Source organism: Xiphophorus hellerii, chromosome 18 (genome assembly GCF_003331165.1).
Source record: "Xiphophorus hellerii strain 12219 chromosome 18, Xiphophorus_hellerii-4.1, whole genome shotgun sequence".
NCBI lineage: Eukaryota > Metazoa > Chordata > Actinopteri > Cyprinodontiformes > Poeciliidae > Xiphophorus > Xiphophorus hellerii.
In genome coordinates, this window is record NC_045689.1 from 25,384,562 (window position 1) to 25,401,023 (window position 16,462).

Sequence of the window (16,462 nt, forward strand, 5' to 3'; positions counted from 1 at the left end):
CCAAGACTAAATTAATGATGGGAGAGTTTCCAGCTCACTTTGGGGAGACCGCTAAAGAGAATTATCTGGGCCAAACATGGTATGAATGAGAGGTAAGTGTCTTGATTTGATGTGCAGTAAATGGATCTTAAAACGGTGTGAAAAGGGCCAACATCCCATGATGCGGCAGCCACCACCATGCTTCATCGAGTAGTGTGGTTTGAATGCTGTCTTGTGAAGCGACCGTAAAAACCAACCGAACTCTCGGTCCGCCTTGTTCAATTTCTCTTTTCAGACAGTGAATGTGCTCCCTAGGATGTCCTTTTATTTCAGCAATAGAACTTTATGGGCCACGTCTTGAAACGTCTCGAGTTCACGGGTTCGTTTTGTCACATTTATTCTGGTTCCTAAATGGGAACCATGAAAATGGAAACTGTGGAGATGGGAACGTTTTCAGAAAATAATGCAATTAATGTATACATAATATACATTGTGACTTTTATCTCCATAATACATACCCAAGTAAAAAAAACTTAATATATAGGTTTCTTCACATAGCAAAGTGCACATAGTGCCAGCGCTCGTTTCCAGCTACTGGCTGGTTTCAAACCAGAGACAAGACGCTTCCTTATTGGCTAAACTGGCCGATTGGCCATTAATCCGCATGCGCAATAAAAAATGGACGCGGTCGGAAACGTATGCTCCGTTTAATATGTAATCGAAAATGGGAAGTTCCGAGTTCCAAGTGTGAGAGAGGTGGGATTCTGAAATTTGACTCGTTTTAAAAGGTTTGTGTCGCGTGAAATGACACAATTGTACACTTAACCGCATTTGTTTTGTGATTGAAAGAATAACGTTAAGATGAATGCAATGGTGCGCACCCGAAACGCCACAAAGATTAGCTCTGAAATAAACGCAACAAATTATTCAAGGAACATCATAACTTGCCTCTAAACTGACGTCTTTTGTTGTTTTCAGTACGCTCCGAAAAACTGAGGAACGTTAGTATTTTTTTTCCGCGTTAAAAATACAACTACCTGGTTTTGAATGTTACCGTTGCTTCCGTGTTACGACCTGTCTGTTTTGGAAATGCAAGTTTACTAGACGTGCATGAAAGCAGCACGAGAAGGAAGCGGAAAGGAGACGCTGTTATGGACACTTTCCACTGAAAATAGGGTAAGTATGAATGTTTTCTCCTAAAACATTTCAATATTAGTCACATTTCGTTACCAGGCTGTAAACCACGAGTTGAGTTAGCTGACTAATCACAAACCATAAATAAGTTAAACAACGTATGCCGTGTTTCTAATTGTCCGCAAAGGGGTATTGGTGGGAAGTAACAGTGTGGTTAAAAAGAAAAAAAAATGCAATGTCTTTTATGTAAATAGCTTATTAAACTGTGGTGTAGAGGAGGTTTGTTAGAAATAAAGATGTGGCTGTAAAGGCTACCCTGAAAATGGGATTAATGTTGAACAAAGCTTTGTTTATAACGGCGATTTATCCACCGCTGGACTCCTGCCAGCTGTTCAGGTCAGTTCGGTGTTTGTTGTTTTTGGGAACTGGCGCTGGGCCTTTTATTGTCACTGTAGCTGCTGGCCGTAACAAGAGGAGACACCAAACAACATAACTGATCGGGGGTAATATGAGCCAAGTGTTTTCCGCTGCCTTCTTGTTGCTAAAGCCAAATATTCCCAGGAACAAACTGCTGAATGTGGTGAGGTTTAGCTGCACATTTGCATTTAATTTTCTCTTTTGTAATCTAAGCAGCCAGAAATGTCTTCTAATCTCTGAATGCCTGGATAAATGAGTTACAAGCAACCTAGAGACACACACAGCTAATGATTTGGAGAGACCAGTTAAGCTAACAATCATATTTTTGAACAGTGTGAGGAATCCAGAGTACCCAGGAAAAACCCACACACGCATAGGGAGAACAAACAGAAAAACCCTACGTCGATTTCTTTTTTTAGCCAGTAACCTTTTGGTGAATCATCTTGTCGGAGCTAAAATACTACCTTATATCTATTTTTAATGTTGTTCATAGATTGAGCTAAAACAATAATGACATATTTCTATAAGTATTACTGGAAAAGTCTCAAAGTATCCCATTTAAAGTTGGTTCTAGAAGAGGTCTGGCAACATCTGTGACCTGTTCCTCAAGCTGAGAAGCCCCCCACGCCCCTGTCTAAATATGTACTGGACTCAAAGAAAAGATCCACATAAAGGTTATTTGCCTTTTGTTTCCTCCTGGGCTCTTTTCCCCTCTAAAAACAAAAAGAGCGTTTATGCGTGAAAAGTAAAGTCGTCTTCAGTCAGCCAGCTGACTGTCGGCTCACTGCAAAGGACGGATAGGAAAAGTCCAATTTCAAAACTGGACCTTTGTTTAAAATGTTGATATACCGGCTCATCTGTTGTAGCTGCCATTTAAAATTGCTCCGTTGCTAGAAGATGTCTGGTTTGTGTAACGACAACACGGGCCCAACCCGTCAGCAGCTCGGTTAATGAGCAAGAACAATAAAAAAAAAAACAACAACAAAAAAAACACACCCACTCAATCTGGCCAGGTGCTAATACCTGAGAGGAAAAAGCATCCAAAGTCCAAAGAAAATCCTTGCGCAATATCAGAATGAGACAGTTTATAAATGTTACAAACATAAAGATGATTTAATGTTCCATACAGTACCGCATGTAAAAAGTGTGGAAAGATATTAAAATAATATAACCTAGTTAATGTTCTGAAATCTAAAAAACATGTTTGAAACCTGAAACTCACAAAAGTAAAGCAGAGTAAAGGTAAATGTACCAAAACAGAAGTTTTTATGGTTGAAAATAATAAAACGCTGCATTTTAAACCCAGTTAAGAAACTTTAAAGGTCACTGCAGTTAAGGGAGAAACGCTTATAAGGTCAGCCATTTTGAAAATCATCACCTTGCTAAAGTAATGGCCTAAGCAATTTAGGCAAAAAAACCCAACAAAAAATCAATTTTGGTGACAAAGTGACACTGTTTTGTTTTCATTTTACCAGTAAAAATCAGAACCGAGCCAAAACCTACTTAACATTCTGACTGTTATTTTACTAAGCAGCACATTTAGATTTTTTTTCTTCTTTTTATTACGATTGTCAGCTTTGTATGACAAGTGTTTTAAATTACACCCACACTCAGATTATCCTGATTTTATTTGTAACATTTTTTTTCTCCAATCACACACCGAGTTCTTAAATTCCTCCCAGCAGGTGCGACCCCACGGCGTCCCGTCCGCCTCCAGCGATGGACAGCCTGGAGGAGGACCTGACCTGCTCCGTGTGCTACTCGCTGTTCTCCGACCCGCGCGTCCTGCCGTGTTCCCACACCTTCTGCAAGAACTGCTTGGAGAACCTGCTGCAGGTGTCCACCAACTACTCCATCTGGCGCCCGCTGCGCCTGCCCATAAAATGTCCCCACTGCCGCAGCGTGGTGGAGCTGCCGCAGAGCGGCGTGGACGCGCTCCCGTCCAACGTGTCTCTGCGAGCCATCGTCGAGAAAGTAAGACGCGTTCGGGGTGAGATATTCATACTAAAAAAGAAACATGCTGATTTGCGTCTTGCCGTTTCAGTACCAGAGGGACAGCGAGCCGCGGGCGCCGTCCTGCCAGGAGCACCGCAGGCAGCCGCTCAACATGTACTGCGTCCAGGACCGGCAGCTGATCTGCGGCCTGTGCCTGACCGTCGGCCAGCACCAGGGCCATCCCATAGACGACCTGCAGGCGGCCTTTGTCAGAGAAAAACAAACCCCGGCGCTGCTGCTGGCCAGGCTCTCGGAGCAGAAGTGGAGTCAGGTGGGGGCTGGGAGGTTGAGCGGCCCTCTGGGAGTCTGTGGGGGAGAGAGGCTAAACCGTAACGCTGTCCCCCCGTGTTTCAGGTGTGTGAGCTGGGGGAGCAGCTGGAGCAGGAGAAGGCGCGCTGCGACGCTCTGCTGAGGCAGGACCGGCAGGAGGTCAACCAGTTTTTCGTCTCTTTAGAGGAGGTGCTGGCCAGGAAGAAGCAGGCCTACCTGGAGGCTCTGAGCGAGGCTGCTGCAGAGGTGGCCGCGACCTACGACCCCCTCATCCACACAGTCAAGGAGCTGCAGGTGTGTAAAGCTCTGCCATAATAAGCAATCAATCGGTTAATTTCATGACAAATTAAAACAGGGTTTCCGCGCTGTAGTAAAAGGTAGTAAATTAAATTAACTGAAATTAAGGCCAGTAAAAGGTAGTAAAAGGTAACAGATAGAATTAAGGCTGCAAGCAGCCTCGAACGGCCCTCGCAGCTCAGCGCCGCTCCGGCTTATTGGCGAACGCGGGGATCCCAGCACAGCCGCCCACTCGCCACCGCAGACACTCTCGCGCACTTCCTGCACCGGTGCCCAATGTGACCTTTCTGTCTGATGAAAGGTCACATCAGACTATATTCCTCTGAGAACTCAATTTCTCAATCGATCTCTTTGTCACTGGTGGAGTAATACTGACCCCTACTGGCGAAATACTGATGTAGTTATTTATCATCTTTGTGTCGACTTGTCACTGTGTTTTCTCTGTCTGATGCAAGTTATTTCTCTGAAAACTCCGTTTCTCCATCGGTCTCTTTGTCTTTGGTGGAGTAATACTGACCCCTACTGGCGAGTTACTGAAATTGTTGACAATGACTTCTGATGAATAACAAATGCTGTAGTTTTTAATGAAAATTAATGAATCAGTGGAGTCAAATTAAAATTGAATACTATTGGGCTCTTTACAGGTTGACAAAAGTCAATCATAAAAAGTTTGTTGCTAATCAGATGATTCATATGTGATTTAGAGATGACTGTATGCATACGGAGAGGGATTGCAATTCGCCATTCGGCCACGCCGCATGGTTCAGCCAGCAGCCAGCATTGACGGAGTTCATCATCATTTCATTTGATGTCAGTTGGCACAGGATTAAACCCATATGAATCAAAGAGTAAAAGTAAAACATCAGGCAGAAAAAACGGAGGACTTCCTGTTGGAAGGGGGCGGGGCTTAGGTGATGTCACCAATTGACCATGTGACTGTGATCAGGGCTGGTCTATAATGAGACATAGAAAGTCTGATGCAGTGGTGACCTTGTCTGTGGAAGTTATTGCACTTTGATGTTTCATGGCGAATAGTCAAAGTTTGACACTTAGCCATGCCCACATGCTTTGATGTACAAAAAAATTGTAGGAGAACTTTTGACCTACTATGCCTCAAGAGTGTGCAGAGTGATTTTCAAGTCTGTATGTTAAACGCTGTAGGACGAGTTCGATCAGATACTATGTCACTAAAATGGACATGATGGCCATGATTCAAAATGGCCGACTTCCTGTTGAGTTTGGACCATGGCACCAGGAGACTTTTTAGTAGTTCCTGACAAGATACATATGTGTACCAAGTTTCATAATTCTGGGTTAAAGCATGGCTTGGCAATGGTCATTTAAAAACCTCTAGGGGGCGCTTTAGAGAAATTAGGCCACGCCCACCAAAGATTCTTATGGATTCCTGTCCGGGACTGGATAAGGATCCATCCCAGTAAGTTTGGTGCAGCTCAGCTCGACACTGTGGAATTTAGAGCCAAACTTATGGCAGCGGCGTGACCTGTCACTTCGCTGCGCCGCCATGGCCACATCCTCCATTGAAAACTCTTGGCGCTTTAAAGCAAGTGAGCCCAATTGTTATCTGTCATCCAACACAAAATCATCTTGATTAGATCAAGAGAACCAGAGATGGAGCTTTCCAAGAAAAAAAAGTTACTTCCTGTTCTTAGGGGGCGGGGCTTAGATGACGTCAGACTATGACGATAGAGGATCGTCAGGCATCCAACCAGGATCACTCAAGCCAAGTTTGGTGCAGCTCGGTCGAAACTCCACGTTTCGACCGAGTCTGGAGGATCCAGTGGAGCATCGTACCTCAAGTGTCTGAGTCATTGGAACCTCCAAAAGAAAACTTGAGTGCATTTGAGAAGTTCCACTTGGTTCTCGATGTCGGTCATAAAGCTCAAAATCTTTTTGGAGACATGGCCAACATCCTTGAGAAGACAAAAAATCTGTGTATGTGCGTCCGGCCAGAGTTAACTCTAAAGTTCTACGTGGGACTGTGGTTGGACTTTATCTGCTTGTGCGTGTTACCTTACCAGCTGCTGGGGCCGGACCACTGGAGGCGACGAGGAGTCTCGGGGGGGGGACTCGGAGGGAGCACTGGGAGGCGGAGACTCGGAGGGAGCACTGGGATTTGACAAAAATTGAAAATGAATAAAAATAATGTTGCATTTGCCAATGATTAGGAAAAAGCAATGAGAGATGTATTTATTTTAGTGCTTGTCACATTTCTATCAGGGCTGCCAAGAAGTGTTTTGAGAGTCAAAACATCAAAATTTTACACTGATAATAAATTAAATCATCCACTTTTTATTTAATTTTTTTTGTTTTTAATGGTTTCGTGTTGCTTTAATTGGTTGGCTGATCTCAGGAGGAGCAGTTGGACCTGGTGTCTCTGGGCTCGTCTGTGGAGGAGGAAGACTCCCCCCTGGTGTTTTTGGAGAAAGTCCATCAGTTCAGAGATCGGGTGGAGAAGTTCATCAGAACCCCGCTGCCCTCCGGGATCAACCTGTCGGTGACGCCGCGCGCAGCGGCCTACCTGCAGCAGAACTGGCCCGCGGTGACCATCAGCAGCCTGGAGCAGGCTCCGGTTCCCAAGCTGTTCTGCTGCACCAGATGCGACGGTGGCGTCGGCACAGAGGCAGACCCGCCTGTCCCACCTGCCTGGGACAGGTGGCACCAGCTGAAGCCCATCGCTTCGGTAGCTCTGCTGGGCCTGCTGCTGCTGCTGGCGGCGTTGTGGGCCAACCCCGTCGGAGGCGCGTCGCTCGGGTTCTCCCTCCTTTCCCGCCTCAGTCAGCTGGCCCAGAGTCTGAGCGGCAGCCTCGTCTCGTCCGTGTGGGACACAATGGAGGCGGAGTGCGCAGAGATGGGGGCTGCAGTGCAGAGGTGGAGCTCGCAGCTGTCTGTCTTCAGAGACCGAGTCGTTCAGCAGGTGGCTGCTTTATTTAAAACGTCGACGTCTCGCTGAGGAAGGCCGAACTGGAAACCAAACTGTCTGAACGTGGAGGAGTCTCTTTTCCCCAGTTCCAAAAAACCAAAACAGCCTCACTTTTGTTACTTTCTAAACATCTGCTAGTTACGATTTTACATTAACAGGTATGTTTGAAGTTTCACATTAAAAAAAACATAACTACGTTGCGTCCAGCCTAAACAGCAACAAGGTTGTTTTTTTTTTTTGCCTTTTCAGCGAAACAGGAATTTAATTAAGCCAGAATCTCTTCTGCTCATTTCCTGTCAGCACGCTTAGGAGATGAAGACAATCAGAGGAGAAATGCTGCAGCAGCAGATGTGCAGAAGGTTTCATGTTCATTTCCTGGGTGTTTCACTCTATAATCACACATTATGTAGCAATATTCATTTTTGATAAGTGTTACTTTCTATTCATTATATTACTCCCACTCATAATAAAAGATGCAGAAACTTGCATCAGATCTTTCTGACATTATTGGACACGTTGCATGTGGACCTTACCACACTAGACTGTTTACAACAAATAATGGAGGAATGTGTTGCATAAAGAGCGACTCCCAATCTGTGCCTTTAATTATCCTGCCTCCCCGTTTCTCCCAGGACCAGGACTTTCAAGGAAATGGTGCATCTTGAAAATCTGCCTCAGAACAAAGTCCATCATGGCGCCTTATTTACCATGTTGGTTTGATGTAAACTGGGATTTTGAAATGTGGCAAAACCACAGCGCACAGCCCTCTGAAACAAAATAAATGTAAACTGTAAAAATTTGTTGTAACCCGTAGGTTTTTTTTTTTCCTATAAACCTTTTTAAATATTCCATAATTCATGTAATAAAATTTGCAGAATTACATCTTTCAAGCTTCCACTAAACTGTGAAATCAGACTTCAGACTATCACACCATGTGGTGCCACCTACTGGACAGCTAGTGCAAGGTCATAAATGACACCTTTGGATCATCTCGCCGGTCCAGTATAAGACGTCTTTCCAGGTTGAGAGAAATAAACTAAAGACGTGTTAAAAAATTGTTACAATTAATCTCTCCATTAACATGCACGCCATTCATCTTTATTTTTTCTTCAGAAATTGAACATTACAGTAGCTACATTAACATTTTACAACTGCAGCCACTTCCTAGATATTGCATCGCCCTTCTATTGTGATCAACATGTATCTGCTTTACATTGGTGGCATGTTCTACATTTCAGTTTGAGTTCCTACACACTGAACAATTGATTTGGTTAAAAATTATATTCTACCAGTGGATTTCTGACTTCCAGCCCTTAAAGTGAGCTATAATAAAAAAAAAAACTTACTGCACAGTAAAAGCTGCTCTGAATCTGTCAAACCAGTGATAAACTGTTATGTTAGAGGAATCAGACTTCAAGAGGTCAAAATATCTTTTTGCCTTTAGTAACATTTCAGTTTATTGTAAATCATGATAGCTGGAAATGTTAAGAGCATTTAGCCAATACTGTAAAAAGCATTCACAATAAATGGAGATTTTCCCCTGAACATGATTTAAAGAGCTGGAAATGTGTTCTTACGAGTTCTTCCATTTTGTTTAAGAATAATTTCACAAAGAAGTTTATAAAAAAAAACTTTATTTTTCAGATTAAAGAAATAGCAGCACGTTATTGGAAAGAACAGTACAAATATTTACATGGTTTATGAAAGAACATTAAAAGATAACAAAGTTGGCTTTTTATGCCGTGATGGCATCGTGTTCCCTGAACACGATTGTTTTGGGATTGATTCCGACACTTTTGGTTGTGTTGTGTGTTTTATAGATGCCGATGAGACGATCCGCGATCTCAAACATGTTGTTCCTCAAGGAGATGATGATGAACTGAGCGTTCTTTGTCTGTTCCTGCAAAAAGAAAAACACGTTTTAATTATTTAGGCATACAAAGTTACTGTTGAATAATTTCTTAGTGCAGGCGGGATTCTCTCTGTTTACACACTTTAAAGCTTACGGATCGTCCTGCTGCAGTCACACAATGACATTTTTGTCACAAAAGGAAAAAGTTAGGATGCGACCATCAAGAACAAATTATAAAAGCTGTAAAAAATATTAAAGTAAACTACCAGCCTAATTGTGCTCACATAAATATAACAGGCAACGATGGAGACGTTCTTGAAGTCCAGCGCGGCATCGATCTCGTCCATGAAGTACAGCGGGGTGGGCTTGTAGTGATGCAGAGCAAACACCAGAGCCAGAGAGCTGAGGGTCTTCTCCCCTCCTGACAGGTTAAAGATCTTTTTCCAACTTTTCTTTGGTGGACGAACACTAAAACGAATAAAAACGAAAGAATACGTCAAATAAATAACAAACATAGAGCTGTAACATCACATATAAATCCCAGCATGCACCAATAACGTCTTGACTGTTTTTTTTTTAATCCTCCCTTACCTGAACATGATTCCCTCAGAGAACGGATCCAAGCTGTCCACCAGCTCCAGCTCTGCATCCCCACCTAGTGTCAGCATCTGGTAGTTCTCCTTCAGCTTGTTGGTGATCATGTTGAACCCGGTCATGAACTCGTTGAGCCGCTGCTTACGGAGGTCCTCGTAGGCGTGCTTGAACCTGTCTCTGTCCGCTGTGATCTCGTCCAGCTGGGCGACGCGCTGCAGGTACAGCTCCTCCTGATGACACAAAGCGTCGGAGATGACGCGCGTTTATCTTATGCCTTTGTAAAACAAAGTCTATTAACTTTTGGTGTAAAAAAAAAAAAAAATTTAAAAAATGGTACTATGTCCGGTCAACTGGTGATAAATGTCCGCTTCGTCGCTCCTCTCCAGTCGTTTTCATGCTTGTGAAATTTTGCTCTTGTAAACGTAAACCTGCACATGCCGGCTTGCCATGCGACACACACATTTCAAAGTGCGCAACTTTTGTCGCTGTCGGTTTTCAACACTAACTTGAAACTAACTCGCTCACGTGTCTGGAGTCGCCCCTGACAGACACACAAAGCTAGCTAGCAGAGCTATATTGGCAATAAAAGCTATGAAGACATCTGTGAGCGACTCAAACCTTTGCCTGACAGAAGAGCAAAGTGAGGTAAAAAACAAACAAAAAAAAAAAACATGTACGACACTAAATAGTTATAACTATTTTGAAGACCAATTTTGAAATCTGAAGACCTGTGATTAATATATTTGAAGCCAACTTACGAATTTAAGATTTATAACTAGTTGCATGAAGTTAAGACTTTTCAAGCACGCAGAGACCCTAGAAATATATTTTCTCTCAGGGCAGCAGTGAATGAGAGCGAGTCCTCCTTCATCCCCACCAACCGAGACCACCAGGACACCTTGTAGTGTTTGTGTGTACCTTCTTCTTGTACTCTGCAATGGCTCCTAGATTGGGCTTCATTTGACTACACTGGCTCTCCAGCATGCTGATCTTGTTCACCAGGATGTTTGGATCCGAGATGGCTTCCAGCTCAGCAGGGGCAAAGACACGGAGTTCCTCTGCTGGCTGGCCCTCAATGGTGTGAAGGGACAGCTTGGTGCTCTGGAAGACAAAAAACAGGCATTATTAAAGACAACAAAGCTCAGCGAGCCTGGTTGTTCCCCAGCTGTCTACTGGTTTAGAGTTATATGACTCGCCTCATCCTGCCAGTACTTGATCTTGCCGTTGTGCTTTGTGATGGCGGCGTCTATCTGCTCGATGGTCAGCCGAACGTTGAGCGACTCTTCTTGCAGTGCGTGCTCCTGCTGCTGCAGGGCTTTGATCTCCTTGGAAACGTTCTGATACTGCTCCTGCACCTCAGGCAGAGTGGCCTACACAACCAGAACCAAAGCAGGAGTAAATCAGTCTTATTGATGCTAAGGATGTCCTCTGAGAGAGAAACACTCCCCCAGCAGATTTAAGATGTTCTGATACGAATAAACGTAAATGGCAAGCAGCAACCTCTGCCTCGTGACAGGCTTTCATGATCTCCCCCGCCTCATCTTCTAGCTTCTTCAGCTGCTCTGTGAGCTCAGCCATCAACTTCTGGTTCTCTTCCAGCTCTGCTCGCACACGAGCAATGCTCTCCTCACACTTTTTCAGGTTTCTGGAAGACAAACGGAAGAGGATTTAGACGTTTCTCCAGTGGTGTCGACGGCAACAGCCAAAGCAGACAAGATCACACCAGACAATCATTTCATTGGCCTTCAGAAAGCAAGGCTTTTGTATTACTCTGGTTCGATGCTGCTCACTTTAACATTGTATATGTTTGCTTTTATATCCAAGCGAAGCTTTACCAAGCCATACTGCTGCAACCAATAGGAAAATTCAACTGCCTAAGCACCACCAGACCAAAAGAGGCCAGCAGTGAGACGGTTTAAGGCAAATAATAATGCCGAACTAAACAAATTCGTACAGAAACGTTACCATAGAATGGTAAATAACCTATTTAGACAGTTTGTCAGCAAAAACAAAAGTTGATTTGGGGGTTAGTTTAACTTTAATGGAGCATTCATTACCACCAACCTAACTGGTAAGGAGTGTTGCCAAGAAAAAAGAAAAAAATCATCCTACATTACAAATTACACTGTCTTAGACTTAAAGTAAGTATCAGACCAAATTCTATTTTAGATAAATATATAATGTCTAGTTTAGACTGTGACAGGTTTGATACACAAAACAAAAACAACAAGCAGTTAATAGAAATTAAACAATCATAGAATCTAGACTGCATGAAGTAATGTGCGTCTTGATGATGAAATTGTGCAAAACCGAATTAAAGGGCAAACGGCATCAAACCTTTGAGCCAAGTCTGCTAAACGAGGGAATGTCTCAGGCAGGACATTTTTGAAGCACACAGGAACATGAACTTGTGTGGTGCAGATTTGTATATCTTAAAAGTTTAAAAGTTACCTACTGCATCTTTAAGACTCACGAGAAGTCCTCACTATTCTTAACATTTTGTCACTTTAGGAGGTCTCTTAAAGCCTGAGGTTCTCCGTGAATAACTTCTATTTTACCAAGGTTAAATTCTATGTGGGGAAAGAAAAGTAAAAGAAAATCACCACTAGGAGCCACTTTCTGTCTTAAGACATAAAAGCAACCAGGTCTTTATAACCCTCTTCAGTGTGGAAGTCATTAAAAGATGAAGAAAACTGAAACGTTCTTCCAGAAAACCCATCAAATCGTCTGGACTTTGAATTGAATAAAAATCAGATAAAGGTTAGGCAGTCATACTTTGATGTATTGATGCACAACATATCTGCATTAACATCGTCTGATGTTAATCATTTTTTTAACATATTGGTCCCACAGCGGAAAATGGGGCGACATTCATAAACAATGTTAGTTTCCATCATGTTGCTGTTTGGATCATGTTTTTGGGAAAGGAAGTCTGGCGGCCATGTTGTATTTGTTGAGGCAAGTAAATAGTGATGCAGCACAGGAAGGTGGGGTGCTTAAATAAAGCAGAGAAGCAATGTTAGTAGTGTCATTTTTCAGCGTTAAAAGAGAAATATATATATATATATATATATTCACCACATAGGTGAATCTCTACTTTGATAATCCCTCTATTATAGACCCTACAACTAATCTTTTTTTTCCTCTTTCATGGTACATATTGTTGCATTTGATTGATTGCATTAAACAAATGAGTTGACACGTATTACAGTCTTTATACAGAAAACCAGAACTGACATCACCAACCTCAAAGAAAACCCAACATCAGTGCCAGCAGGGAGAAGCCGGACTGTTTCATCTTTAATATTTCCACAGTGAGGATCCCTTACCGATCAGCCGTCTTTATGGCCACTTTGGCCTTGGTGATGATGGAGGAGCAGTCGTCTAGCTCTTTGTTGATCTTGTCGAGCTTATCCTGCTGAGCCTTCAGTTTGTGGCTGTTGATGTCAACAATCAAGTTGTGGAGTCTTTTCACCTCGTTTTCCACCTTTCCGGCCTTACTGGATGCTGACTCAAAATCTAATAAAGAGAGAAGAGGGGGGGAAAAAAGTAAAAAAAAAGAAAAGAAAAGAAAATGAAACATTTTGGCATTAAAACTTAAGGCAATATATTTAAATTAAAATCTACTCTGTATTGAAGATATACTAAAGGGTAGAGTGTATTTTTCCAGAAGTTAAGTCTTAATCTGACATGAGGAAGGCTATAATGACATAAAACAATTAGCACCTCTCTTTACAGTTTATGCAAGTTCCTACCTTTCTTGAATGCCTCCAGGCTCTTCTCCATCTGTTTCTGCTTGGCTTTGTCTGGGGCAGCTGCCAGCACGTTGGCTTCAAGCTCCTTAATCTGAAGTTTCAAGTGAGTCTCCTGGTCAGCCAGACTCTGAGGGTGGAAGAAAGGGGGGGGGGGAGAAATAAATAAAACTTCTTTAATTAGGTAAAAAAAAACTGCTCATTTGTAAGCCTGGATATAGGCAACTGATATCATTTGAAGCATAAATGAAGCACAAACAAGGAGGCAAGCGGAGCATAAAGTGTCATACGCTCATGCTGTTTGTGTATTTTTCCAGAGTGTTCTTCATCTCTCTGAGCTGAGGCTGCAGGCGCTGGACGCTCTCCTCCAACTGCAGCCGTCTCTCCTGGCAGCCGTGCAGCTTTGACACTTTCTCATTCAGCTTGCTCTCCATACGGTCGAGCTGTAAAAGCACACATGGAAAATTAAGTTTTGTTGTGATGGAGGACACACTTGGTACACGCGTCGAATGAGCACTTAAGCTGCCCGGTTGGACTCGTTTGTGACGCTTACACCATTTAACTTGTAGACGAGTGAAAAGAGCACAGTGTTACTAATGTGTCGTTCTAGATGCTAATAGAGAAAAAAAGGAAAGCAAATGACACAATTTAAAAAAAAAAAATCTTTCTTTGCATAGTAAAATTCACAATATACATTAATCAGTTGAATAAGATGGAAAGTCAATAATAAAAGAGTTTAACGGCCAGCTTCTGATTGAATTAAATCCCAATATTTTCAAACTATAAATACAACCAACAGCATGTACTTTGATGTATAAAATAAATAAATAAATAAATGGAGATAACATTATGCCTTTATTTCTCTTTAGATTTGAAACAACTACAACAAATTCTATTAAAAACCTCCCAACATTTTCTCCGTCATTCCCATGGTCTTTAGGGAGAGGAAACTGGACTTCATTCAAAATCAGGATCAGAAATAATTCAAACTAGGCCTGTCGCGATAAACGATAAATCGATTAATCGTACGATAAATTAAAACTATCGACGTCATTTTAATTATCGGCATTATCGTCTCTTCCGGCCTTTTTCTCTTTCTGTTAATGACACTGAATGAAAAAAGGCTCAACTCCGTTGCTCTCCACTGACCCTCCTTTCTCATTTCCTTAGTGTAAAGCCCAGCGCACACTACACGATCTTAGAGCTGTCGGCCGATTGTCGGCCCATTTTCAAACCCTGACAGACCACACATTAGCCGACAGGTTCGATCGGGTTCCTGCCCTGTGGTGTCCAACAATGGGCACAGAATAATGGCTACAAGTTCAGTGAACTAATTTTAAAACCAGGCATTAATCAATGCTTTACTACAATCTACCTGCAATGCATGTGGCTAGTGTCAGCGTAAAGTCCTGACTGAATGAAAATCATTAGAACCTATTTACGCCACGTTAACGAAGAACAGCTGAAAAGTTACCGGGTTTATCAACTGCGGTAGCAATTTCGCTCCAACTCCTCCTCTTGTCATTTCTATATTCTTTGCATGTTGAATTAACATTAATGTTGTTTCCACATATCATCTCCAATGTCTGCTGGACTTCGGGTTGCGCCGTGTCAGCTGTTTGGGACGTAATTTCCCCTCAGAAAACACGGAGGAGAATCCGCGCTTTCTGATTGGCTGCCTGTCACATTCAACAGGCTGCTTTAAAGCTCCCAGTGGGGAAAACCCTGATTTAGATCGGAGGACGATCTACCGTAACACACCACACAATCTTAGAAAGACCAACGTTTTAAGATTGTTGTAAAGGGAAAAATAGGAGCAAAAAATCATGTAGTGTGAAATATTGCATCAGGTAGTCGATGTGCCCATCTTCTCTATTTAAATCTAATTATTACTGAAGGGCAACATAATATACAGACTTCATAATCTGCACTCTTTTGGTTGAATGCAGTATTTATTTCCACTTTTACTTTATGTTGTTTAGTTTTTTTTTTCAAGTGAGTTTTTTGTTAATGGAGACTGAGAATCCATTTTATTTTCGTTTTTGGTTGTTTTGTTTATTTTGTTTATCAGTTCAAGTGTTTAGTGTTCTTTTGAAAATAAAGTGTATCTATCTTTGGCAGGAAATCGCATGCATTATTATGTCATTTCCATTAAATCAGTGTAAAAAGGTCTTCAAACAATATTATCGTTTATCGCAATAATTTTTGAGACAATTAATCGCTCAGCAAAATTTGCTATCGTGACAGGCCTAATTCAAACCATTCAAAAGTTAGTTTTTTTTATTTTTACCTTCTTTACTTTTTTTTTTTTAAATGCCATGTTTAAGTTGAAAATGTGACTTTTATTTATTTGCATGTTTTGAACTAACCTCGTCCTGGGACACCTCTTGGCCAATAGAAGACCCCATCCTGCCTTTCATAACTCTTCCACCTCCAGTCATTGTTCCTGTGCAACAAAAACAAAAAAAAAAAAAAGAATGAGAAACGAAAACTTTGCCTGAGAGTTAATTATTAACTATTCCGTCGCAGTCTGTGAAGGACAAGCTGTAATAAGATGACAAAACTTTGCATTGTCATGGTCCAAAAGGCTGCTTTGACAAATGATTTAAAGTTCATTTATATTATCCAGTAATAATCTAGATGAAGGAATATGGGTTCCATGAGTTTAAGAAGTTATAATTACAAAGACAAGGGGACTCAAGTTGTTTTGGTTTGATCATCAGGGTGAATATGCTTTAGTTAAACTGCCATGCTAACATTACACCAAAAATATGGAGCAAATACTTTCAGATGAAATACTTCAGATAGTTCATGTGAAAAAGTTAGCATATCCATTTCTATTTAAATTATTATGATGTAGTTTGCACCAAAAAAAATAGTTTATATTCTGCAACTCTTTTTCTACAATTTCATACTGACTTTCATATATTATGTAATTCTTTTTAGAACACAGTAATTGATACTCTGATTACAGCCTTGATTTAAAGCCTTCCACTCCTGACTGTAAAATAAGCTACAAACATATAAAAGCCCCATTATGAAATAAAATACAGTGATGTACAATCATACCTCATCACATTAACTTTTTGTGAATCAACTGAATTGAGCTCGGGCCATTAGAATTTACACCAAAAGATATAATCGGATCTTTTTATCATTCCCTAATTAAATAAAAGCAGGGAGGTCACTCAGACTTTGAGTGTTGTTGAAGAGAATGTACGTAGGCTCAGG

At 41.7% G+C, this 16,462-nt stretch overlaps 2 protein-coding genes across 11 annotated transcripts in view; one reads left to right on the forward strand and one right to left on the reverse strand.

Annotated features, from left to right (window-relative positions):
• The first annotated feature begins 717 nt into the window (after positions 1-717).
• trim59 (tripartite motif containing 59) lies at positions 718-7,915 on the forward strand. Of its 5 annotated transcripts, none has more exons than XM_032546176.1 (6): positions 1,075-1,154; positions 1,474-1,509; positions 3,213-3,504; positions 3,575-3,796; positions 3,880-4,089; positions 6,464-7,915. In XM_032546176.1, the coding sequence occupies exons 1-6, from the start codon at positions 1,090-1,092 to the stop codon at positions 7,061-7,063; spliced, it is 1,425 nt and encodes a 474-aa protein (XP_032402067.1). In that variant the 5' UTR covers positions 1,075-1,089; the 3' UTR covers positions 7,064-7,915. The 5 variants fall into 5 exon arrangements, with proteins under 5 accessions (XP_032402070.1, XP_032402071.1, XP_032402067.1 ...); XM_032546177.1 differs by having other exon boundaries at positions 3,216-3,504; XM_032546179.1 differs by lacking the exon at positions 1,474-1,509 and having other exon boundaries at positions 718-1,155; positions 3,216-3,504.
• A 735-nt stretch (positions 7,916-8,650) lies between these two features.
• smc4 (structural maintenance of chromosomes 4) overlaps positions 8,651-16,462 on the reverse strand; it is a 33,146-nt gene continuing 25,334 nt past the window's right edge. For 4 of the 6 annotated variants that reach the window (XM_032546156.1, XM_032546157.1, XM_032546158.1 and 1 more), the window contains 10 exons: positions 15,601-15,677; positions 13,522-13,674; positions 13,235-13,361; positions 12,809-12,998; positions 10,980-11,124; positions 10,676-10,849; positions 10,398-10,580; positions 9,477-9,709; positions 9,170-9,353; positions 8,651-8,933 (listed from right to left, as the gene is read on the reverse strand). In XM_032546156.1, the coding sequence (XP_032402047.1) occupies positions 8,769-8,933; positions 9,170-9,353; positions 9,477-9,709; positions 10,398-10,580; positions 10,676-10,849; positions 10,980-11,124; positions 12,809-12,998; positions 13,235-13,361; positions 13,522-13,674; positions 15,601-15,677 (1,631 nt within the window). In that variant the 3' untranslated portion in view covers positions 8,651-8,768. The remainder of the gene's footprint in view (positions 8,934-9,169; positions 9,354-9,476; positions 9,710-10,397; positions 10,581-10,675; positions 10,850-10,979; positions 11,125-12,808; positions 12,999-13,234; positions 13,362-13,521; positions 13,675-15,600; positions 15,678-16,462) is intronic. The other 2 variants (XM_032546155.1, XM_032546154.1) reach the window with 1 other exon arrangement.